This window comes from Euprymna scolopes, chromosome 8 (assembly GCF_053919585.1).
Source record: "Euprymna scolopes isolate OS-2025 chromosome 8, ASM5391958v1, whole genome shotgun sequence".
In the NCBI taxonomy this organism is placed as follows: Eukaryota; Metazoa; Mollusca; class Cephalopoda; order Sepiida; family Sepiolidae; genus Euprymna; species Euprymna scolopes.
The window spans coordinates 116657738-116667850 of NC_136489.1; the positions used below are offsets into that span (position 1 = coordinate 116657738).

General features: G+C 34.4%; 1 protein-coding gene across 20 annotated transcripts in view; it reads left to right on the forward strand.

Annotated features, from left to right (window-relative positions):
* LOC145283718 (complexin) overlaps window positions 1-10113 on the forward strand; it is a 665844-nt gene that overhangs the window by 472379 nt on the left and 183352 nt on the right. For all 20 annotated transcript variants that reach the window (XR_013868720.1, XR_013868719.1, XR_013868718.1 and 17 more), the window contains one exon: window positions 9383-9521. Coding sequence is in view for 15 of the 20 variants with exons in the window: in XM_080132765.1 (XP_079988891.1) it covers window positions 9383-9521 (139 nt within the window). In the remaining 5 variants the exon portion in view is untranslated. The remainder of the gene's footprint in view (window positions 1-9382; window positions 9522-10113) is intronic.

Genomic DNA, 10113 nt, shown 5'->3' on the forward strand with positions numbered 1-10113 from the left:
TTGAAGCTCTCCTCTACTGGTGTAGAACATCCTTTCACAGATAGCACATGCGAAGCAGCCAGGATTGGGATCGTGTCTTCGAAAGGATCTCTGGCAGGCTGCAACCTCTCTCCTTTTCTCGATCACTACTTTCCCTTTGTATAGACTACTGTGCCAACTCCCTCCGTCAATTGCTTGTGTCTCCCAGTTTGGGATATTAATGACTGTTTATCTACGTCTTTGTCTCGGGAGTTTTGCCCAATCATTCTTCTATTGCTATTCTCTAGCTCTCCATAGAGGAGCATTTTTCGGGAACCTATCATCCGCCATTCTTACAACATGACACACACACACACACACACACACACGCATATATATATACCACTCATATCCCTATATATAGAACAATCTCTCTTTCATTCTGTAGCAGTAAACACACGTATACAAGGTGAGTAAGCAAAATTTATAATAGTTTAAAGAAAGGACTAAAAGACAGTGTTTATGCATCATTAGAATATGTTTGCCACAAGTTTGGGATATCAATCGCTATTTTCTTTAACTGGCGTTTAACTATGTGTTTGTACCGGAGTACAACTTATCGATTACTAGGTGGTTGGTCATGGTTCCATATTGGATTTGTGAAACTATGGAAATCTTTTTCTTCTTAATCGTCATTTAAGCACTAATCGTTTTGGGAAAATAAATGAATCGACTGAAATCGAACGTAATTCAAAGGTTCTCTTTTAGTTGGTTATTACATCAAGATGTACAGGAGGGTAATTTTCCTTTCTCTGGATTGCCCCGTTTATCCTTGATTCTCACCTTATAATCCTAAGGGACCATGTTGTTGTTTTTTTGTTTGTTTTTTTAGTCTTTGGTATGATTCAAGTAAGGATTGAACTTGGTCTCCTGGCCCATTAACGAACACTTTAATCACCTATTATGTCTGGAAAAGTATACATATGAAAGATAAATGGATCAATCAGAGTCGAGGGCAACCCAAAGACTCCCTTTTGGTTGGCTTCCACACCGACATGTAGAGGAGAGCGCCATTACTTTCCCTGTATTATTCCACATACTTTTGATTCAAACTTATAATTCTGAGGAGGCATCAATTATAATTTTTTTTTTTTTTTGAGTCTTTGAGGTTGGAGTTGAGTTTTTATCCAATGGAAAGTTGATACTTAATAATCATATAGATCACTGTTGCTACTTTGAACAAAATATGGAATAGAGTATAAAAATTTTCACTCATTGGAAAGCAATCAGGAAAGAGGTGACTGGTTACTTTTAATGCATCTAAAACCAAGCTTCTGTCTTTACATCATCAATGCTCTGATCCCCATCTAGCATCAATTGAAATGAATGGCTCTTATCTTGGGGAGGCCTCATGCTTTGACAACCTCCTGGGCTTGACCATTACTCCTGATCTGAAATGGAACACATACATTAAATCTGTTGCCAAGGTCGCTGAGAAAATGGTGGGATCCTTCTATCGATCCAGTAGATATCTCACTGCTGATGCAATTTGTTACCTATATAAGAGCTAGGTACGTCCAAGGATGGAGTACTGTTGCCATATCTATGTAGGAGCTGCTAGAAAGACCTTATCTTGCCTTGAGAGAATTCAAAATAGACTTCGTAACCCAGTAGGGGATGCCCTTTTCTCTTTCCTGCAACCTCTTTCTCACAGAAGAGACGTTGCGAGCCTGTCTCTGATTTATCGTTATTTTCATGGTAAGTGCTCTTCTGAGCTCCAATCTATGGTCCCCCCTCGCCAAATTTAGATGAGTGTTTCTCGTGTAAGTTTGGCAAGGGGGGACCATAGATTGGAGCTCAGAAGAGCACTTGCCATGAAAATTACAATAAAGAGACAGGCTCGCAACGTCCCTTTTGAGAATACTATCAATAATTTCCCCAACTCTGTATCTGTGCCTAAACCTAAACGTAGATTCCATGAACAAAGTTTGTTTCTTAGAACTGCATGCCTATGGAACTCTCTTCCATTTGCCTGCTTTCTGGCTGACTATAATATTGTCGTCTACAAGTCCAATGTAAACAAGTTCTCGATGAGCCGTTCCCCTTAAGTAATCCAATTTACCAAATTTCCACTAACAATTACTACGACATTGTCCCTTTGACCACTGTACACTTATTAACCCTTATCCTCGAGTGGCCTCTGGCCTTGATAAGTGATGACTCCTTTGTAAAAAAAAAAAAAAAAAAAAAGGAAACACGGCGTGGAGTATTACTTTATTATATAAATTCATTGTAAAATGATCATCTACTTCCATTCGTATCCCAGTTAAATGATTAACTTTAATAATGTTTTTTGGAAGTTTTTAAAAGCAGTTACCATAAACTTGGAAAAATTAAGGCATAGATAGTAATCATTATTTTTTTAAGGAGAAAAAATAAAAGTAAAAAATTGATTTTATTTTTGTTTAAAATGTAAAGGAAACGTAAAACCTTAAAAGAAAGCATTTTAGTGTGAGGCCTGATATATGTTAGACACTAGTTTTTTTTTTTTTTGTCTTTGTGTATTCCTGCCAACATGTAATAATAAAGAGGAAGAAGGTAAAAACGGGAATAATGAAACACAACATATTAATTCTTATTAAACTCTAATTGCGCATCAGACAGATACCATAATTCTTGGTTCGCTGTACTTTATCGTAACAAATATCTTAACAAATTTACAGACAGATGAGCCAAGTAATATTTGAGAAAAAGTGAAATGGATAGACAGACAGACTAAGAGAACTATAATATAGACTGTTACAAGGTATGAATATTGTTTGTATGATTGAATGATTAATTTTGCAGGCATCTATAATATAAATCTTACATTTCTATTTAAATGTCTGTATGTATGTATGTCTGTATGTATGTATGTATATATTTTTGTATGTCTGCCTAAAACTTTCGACAGAGGCGACAGATTTTCACGAGATCAGTATCGTTTTGAAGCTCGACTCTTCAGACGACAAATATAAAAAAAATGGCTAAAAACATTAATTCTTTCATCCTCAACTGGGCAGTTTTCTACAAGGAGGGGTCGCTTTTTTCGCTGATATTTTCGAAAGTCATCCTCTCTTTTCGATTGACTAGCCTTAATTTAAACATTAGCCACTTCCGGTTTGGCAATGAACACAACGGTAAAGACATAACGTTTTTTTTTGTTTACGTTTTTTTCCTCCTTTGCATAACGGGTTTGAGCCTGCCTGCCTGCCTGCCTACTACCACTTTTCTTTCCTCAACATACATTTCCAAACACCCGGGCAACGCCGGGTACTCAGGCTAGTTATTTATATGTACCCGGTGAACCATGTGCAAGAGAGGTGTAAACAATCGTGCTTAACATTTTGCTACCAATGTTCCTTAAATGGAACATAATTTTGAGGTAGTGTCAAAGTCATGATTTCATTCCAAATTCGATTCCAATCACATATTTGCACTAAACTAACTGGATTTCTTTTCAGAGTTATATAGCTTTTATTGGGGGACGGCTGTTATACAATGCGACACAACGTCGTATGTAAATATCTCCACTGGACTATCTGTAGAAAGTTAAATATCCAATGCAGCAGCAAGCCGCCCTGGGAACGTATACCAGAAATAACAGTGGAAAATAAGTCATACACCATCCACTATGACTATGCAGTTCATATATATATATATATATATATATATATATATATATATATATATATATATATATATATATATATATATATATATATAGAGAGAGAGAGAGAGAGAGAGAGAGAGAGAATACGGAGCTATTAAACCTGATATAGTGTTACAGGAAAAGAAGAACATGAACTGAAAAAGATTATTTAGCTATATATAAACTTATATTTAAAAAAAAAAAAAAAAAAAAAAAACAATTTAATCAAAAAGAAAATTCTATGGTCGGCAGAGTAACGTTCAACAGTTCAATTGCTTTTCTTTTTTCTGTAGAATGAGGAATAAGAACTTAGTCAACATAAAAAGAAGTGCGTATATGTTCGTCTTTGTCTTGAGACTCGCTTTATTTTATCATTTACTTGGCATGAGGATGCAACATTTTTCTAAAGGCCAAGCAATCGCCTGCTATTTAGAGGTTAAAACCGAATGCTCTTTTAAAGATTTTGGCCTTTCCTTAAATTATGCAATTATTTGAATTTCTTTCACACTTGATTTTCTTGGAATACTTTTCAGATCGATTTTTTTTTATTCTTCATGAGACCTTTGGCTTCTGTTAGCAGGGTAACCCGACGTTGCCCAGGATTGAATGAGAATAAACGAATGTTTTACACTCCCATATTTTTATTGTCATTGAAATCATGAAATCGCCTATTTTTCAATCAAATCGATTGATTGCCGGCTTTAGTTGGGGACCCATTGCGGTGCACTGGGATGAAGTTTCACATGCCTCTAGCAGTGACTTCGATCACAATACATTGTAGTTTACATTGCACTGTAGAGAACCTACTGTTGATTTTATAAAATTATTTTTTTATATATAATGGCTTGAAATAAAGTTTAAAACGCAAAAGTCAAGTGTCATGCTTCAATTGGGCTTTAAACAAAAACATTCATTTCGAACGCGCCCTTGTCATATCAAAGAACCTGCTGTTGATTTTTATATGTCTGGCCTTACTGCTTGTGCGGTGATAATGGCTTGAATTTAAGTTTCAAATGAAAAAGTCAAGTACCATGGTGCAATTGTGCTTTAAGTAGGAACATTCGTCCTGTCATATCAAAGAACCTACAGTTGATTTTATATGTCGAGCCTTTCAGCTTGTGTGATTATAAAATTTCTCAGACGCACTTTTAATGTTAGGCTGTGTAAGGTGTTAACTTTGAAAATCGCCTGTTCCTCCTTTCATCCGATTATTTCGATTATCGATACTTATTGAAGACATTCCGATACAAAACTTATCTACAAACACTCACAGGCATATGAAGTATCTTCATGTGAAATTCCATAAAGATCGGCCCAGCCGTTTCCGAGTCTGTAGGGAATGAACTCACACATAGATACACACAAGTTCCTTTTATATAATAGTTGAAGTGGATAGATTATAACTGGGGTGATGATGGTGATTACTCTTACGTTTCAGTTTCTTGTTCATGGTATTGCGTGTTAATAAGTACATAAATAGTTTAATCCTATGGTAAATTAAAATATCAGTACCGTCAACCTAACATTTAGTGGAAAATCGACGGAGTTTCTTCCCCTTGGTGGGGGGAGTAGCCTTTTGCTTGTCTCACGATGATGATGCTGATGATGATGATGATCATCATCATCACTATATGTTCATTAACTTAGTTAACAGCAGATCTCCAGTTATTTCTCTCTAATCACCTTTGCTATTTTTAGGTGTTTCTTATATGTTATTCTAGCAGACCATCATGGCTCTCTCAACACCTCGTAGCATTTGTTGTCATCCATCTTGGAAACGACAATATTGTAATCAGTTGGGAAACTGAAATTCCTCCCACCGAACCATTACTCATGGAATGTGAGGACTAAAGGACAAAATAAAGGGAGCGAACGTTATGATGCTGACAAAAGTAAAGCCAAGGCCCGTTATCCACTTTCCTTATTTAGAGAAAGAGTGAGTCTTTTTTTTTTTTTTTTCAGCATTGACATCTAATTTACATACGTATGTCTATACATACTATGAACACGTATGTAAATCTAGATTGTAAAATAATAAGTGTTCTATATCTTGATCGTCATCCGATTCCGGTATCTAAAGAAAAAAAAAATATTAAAATCTTACTTGTTTCTAGAGACGGGTAGGTTTTGGAAAGAAACTTTGCTCATAGAAATTTCATTTAGTTTTAGGTACACAAAGGAAGAAAGATGAATTATTTACAATGGTTGTAGCTAGACGAGACCACTTATCAAGGCCTGGAGGTCACTCGAGGATAAGGGTTAATGGGTATACATTAGTCAATGTGATTATAGCGTAGTAAGTGGGAGTTTTGTAAATTGGATTACTTAGGGGGACGGTTCATCAAGAATTTGTTTACGTTGGACTTGAAGACGATCAGATTGTAGTCAGCTGGAAAGCAGGCAATCGGAAGAGAGTTCCACAGGCGTGCAGTTCTAAGAAAGAAGCTTTGTTCATACGATCTCAGGAGTTCCACCCTCCCAGGATTTTCCCTCTCTCTTTGAGAAAGAGAGTTTATTGCTAATCGCCTGAGGCGCCCTTGCCGGAGAATCTTTCTTTGGATTGTATCATATTTTTTTTTTTTTTAACTTTCTCTTCATCGATTCTAGACTTCATTTGAAATATTCTTTTAACCTATATATTTCTTAACTTTTTATACAAATAGGACTTTTCTCATAATTTGTAGTTTTCAATTTATGTGCTAACCAGCAAAATTTATAGCTTGCTTTTAAATATTATTTTGCTAACTACTTTCCTCGGAGGATAAAAGCCATTCTTTGAAACTCCCTGGAATAAGGAAAATTTTAAGATTCCAACTTGTATTCCTCATTGAATAATAAATTGTTGTAAATTCTAATTTGCAGAGTTTAAAGTGAATTTCTTATATCAATTGTCTATCTCAAATATTGAGGTTTTTCATCTGGTCAGGATTGTCCTATAAATCCTATTAATATCAATATTTGTACTCTTTTTTTTTTTTTGACATAGGCATCACCACTTATCAAGGCCCAGAGACCACTCGAGGATAAGGGTTAAGCGTGTACAGTAGTCAATTGGACAATATAGTAATCGTTAGTAATGGAAATTCGGTAAATTTGTTAACTTAAGTGGAACGGCTTATCAAGAACTTGTTTATGTTGGACTTGAAGACAATCAGATTGTAGTCAGCTGAAAAGCAGGAAAACAGAAGACAGTTCCACAGGTGTGAACTTCTAAGAAAGAAACTTTGCTCATAGAATCTACGTTTAAGTTTAGGCACAGATAAAGAGTGGGGGGATTATTGATAGTGTTTTCAGCTAGACGAGTGTTTATTGTGAAAGTTTGGCGAGGGGGGGGCATAGAGTGAAGCTCAGTCGAGCACTTGCCATGAAAATAACGATAAAGTAGAGACGAACTCACAACATCTCTTCTGTGAGATAGAGGTTGCAGGAAAGAAAAAAGGACATCTCCTACGAGGCTACAAAGTCTATTTTGAACTCTATCAAGGCAGGACAAGTCCTTTCTAGTAGCTCTTGCCCAGATGTGGCAACAGTACTCCATCCTTGGACGTACCTGGCTCTTATATAGATAGAGAAATGTATCAGCAGTGAGATATCTACTGGATCGATAGAAGGATCCCACCATTTTTCCAGCGACCTTGGCAACAAATTTGATGTACATGTTCCATTTCAGATCAGGAGTAAAGGTCAAGCCCAGAAGCTTGTCAAAGCATGAGGTCTCCCCAAGACGAGAGCAAACATTTCAATTGATGCCAGATGGGGATCAGAGCGTCGATGATGTAAAGATAAAAGCTTGGTTTTAGATGCATTAAAAGTAACCAGCTACTCCTTTCCCCATTATACCGCGTGATCAAGATCAGATGAGAGAGAATCAGAGAGAACTTGGTCGTTTACTGCCTTAGATGTGCTACCATATTCAATTTGTAAACTTGAAAAAAAAATTTGAATTTATATATGGAGATATATATATATATATATATATATATATATACACACACTAGCATGTGTGCCCAGCGTTGCCCGGGTATTTGGAGGTGTATGTTGAGCAAAAAAAAGCGGTCAATTTTTTAAAACTTTGACCCCTATTATGACCCCTTAAAATTTATTGTTTTGGGCTCAAATTAAGTTATTAAGTTAGATCCATTTCCAACGAACCTATATCTAAAATTTCAAGTGTGTAGACCCAAAATTGTTGGAGTTTGGTAGAGTTCTCAAAGGTCAAATCGTTGAACTTTGACCCCTTAATCGCCAAATTTCTGGCCAAAAACCGATCACGTCGATTTTTCCCCAATCTCAGTACCCTGTATATCAAATTTCGAGTTTGTAGACTAAAAATTAACAGAGTTATTGCGTAAGGAAATGTACACAGACACACACACACACACACACACACACAGATACTTTCACTTTTATATATATACATATATATATACCGTTCTTTGGAGTAATTGCGCCAACTAAAAAAAAGTGCTCTTTATATGCGTGGTTGCCAAAAGAGCACTTTTAGCTAGTTGGCGCAATTACCCAAAAGTATGGTACATTTTATATATATATATATATATATATATATATATATATATATATATATATATATACACACACACACACACATATATATGGGAATGGTTGTTAGTTGAAGCATTGCTGGTAAATAAGTATATGGGCATTTATGATAGTTGGTAACAATGCAGAAAACTGAAATGGTTAAATAAATGAACAAAAACAAAGAATAGAAGACAATACACGAGGTATTAATTTTTATAATTATCGATTTATTTTTCATTGGATTTTTTTATATACAACGTCTGTAAATATAAGACTCGCTGTTAATATTAATAAAATCCGGAATGGTGGAACATTGTTTGATATTTCGAAAGAAACACTCTCCTTCTCAAAAAAGAGAACAAATTTTTAGTCCATTTTTTTTGTAATTTCTTTTAATATTAATCTTTTTAATTTTTTTTTTATTTTTTTTTTTTGAATATATTAATAAAATTCGGAATGGTGGAACATTGTTTGATATTTCGAAAGAAACACCCTCCTTCTCAAAAAAGAGAACAAATTTTTAGTCCATTTTTTTTGTAATTTCTTTTAATATTAATCTTTTTAATTTTTTTTTATTTATTTTTTTTGAATATATTAATAAAATCCGGAATGGTGGAACATTGTTTGATATTTCGAAAGAAACACCCTCCTTCTCAAAAAAGAGGACAAATTTTTAGGCCATTTTTTTTTTGTAATTTCTTTTAATATTAATCTTTTTAATTTTTTTTTTTTTTTTTTTTTTTTAAATATATTAATAAAATCTGGAATGGTGGAACATTGTTTGATATTTCGAAAGAAACACTCTCCTTCTCAAAAAAGAGAACAAATTTTTAGTCCATTTTTTTTTTGTAATTTCTTTTAATATTAATCTTTTTGATTTTTTTTTTTTTTTTTAATATATTAATAAAATCCGGAATGGTGGAACATTGTTTGATATTTCGAAAGAAACACTCTCCTTCTCAAAAAAGAGAACAAATTTTTAGTCCATTTTTTTTGTAATTTCTTTTAATATTAATCTTTTTAATTTTTTTTTTTTTTAAATATATTAATAAAATTCGGAATGGTGGAACATTGTTTGATATTTCGAAAGAAACACCCTCCTTCTCAAAAAAGAGAACAAATTTTTAGTCCATTTTTTTTTTTTTTTGTAATTTCTTTTAATATTAATCGTTTCAATTTTTTTTTTTTCAGTATGGTCTAAAAAAAAAAGTAAAAGAAGAGCCTGAAGCTGAAGCCGATTTAGATGAAGGACGAGTTGGTCGAAAGAAGAAGACTAAAGAGGAGCTGGCAGCTGAGGCCAACGAAGAGGAAGATGATGATGAGTTTGCAAGTAAATTCTCTTCCTTGTGTTGCTGCATGAACTTTGTGTGATTTCATGCTCTTTTTTTTTCTGTTACTTAGGACATCCGGCCTTCTGTTTCCTCCTTCTGTTATGGCTGGCCCCTCACGTTTTCAAACCCCGGGGTTGCTTGGCCTCACCCGGTTCAGGTAGAAGGGAACCTCCTTACACCCTCCCCAGTGTTTGCCCCATGAATGACAGGAGGGATGATGTTTTTGTACTCGGATCAATTCTCAATCCTGATTTTTTTTTTTTTTTCATTTTCGTGCTCATTGCGGTTGAGTTCATCGGTCGTTTAAAAGAATTTGAGAATTGAAAAAAAAAAAAAAGAAAAAGAAAAAACATTGAAAAAAAAGAGTTTCCTTTTTTGTATTTGATTTTCCTCTCCTTACTACAAAGAAAATACACACGACTCTAGCAAACTCATACAATCAAAGTTTACTCTAAAAAAATATTACGTGTAGAATTTCTAAATGTGTGCTTGTATGTATGTATATATATATTGTCAGTGAAGTCATCTTTAATATCTTGGCTGTTAAAACGGATACAATCGCCGACTTATTTTAAGATTCAATTATTCCGT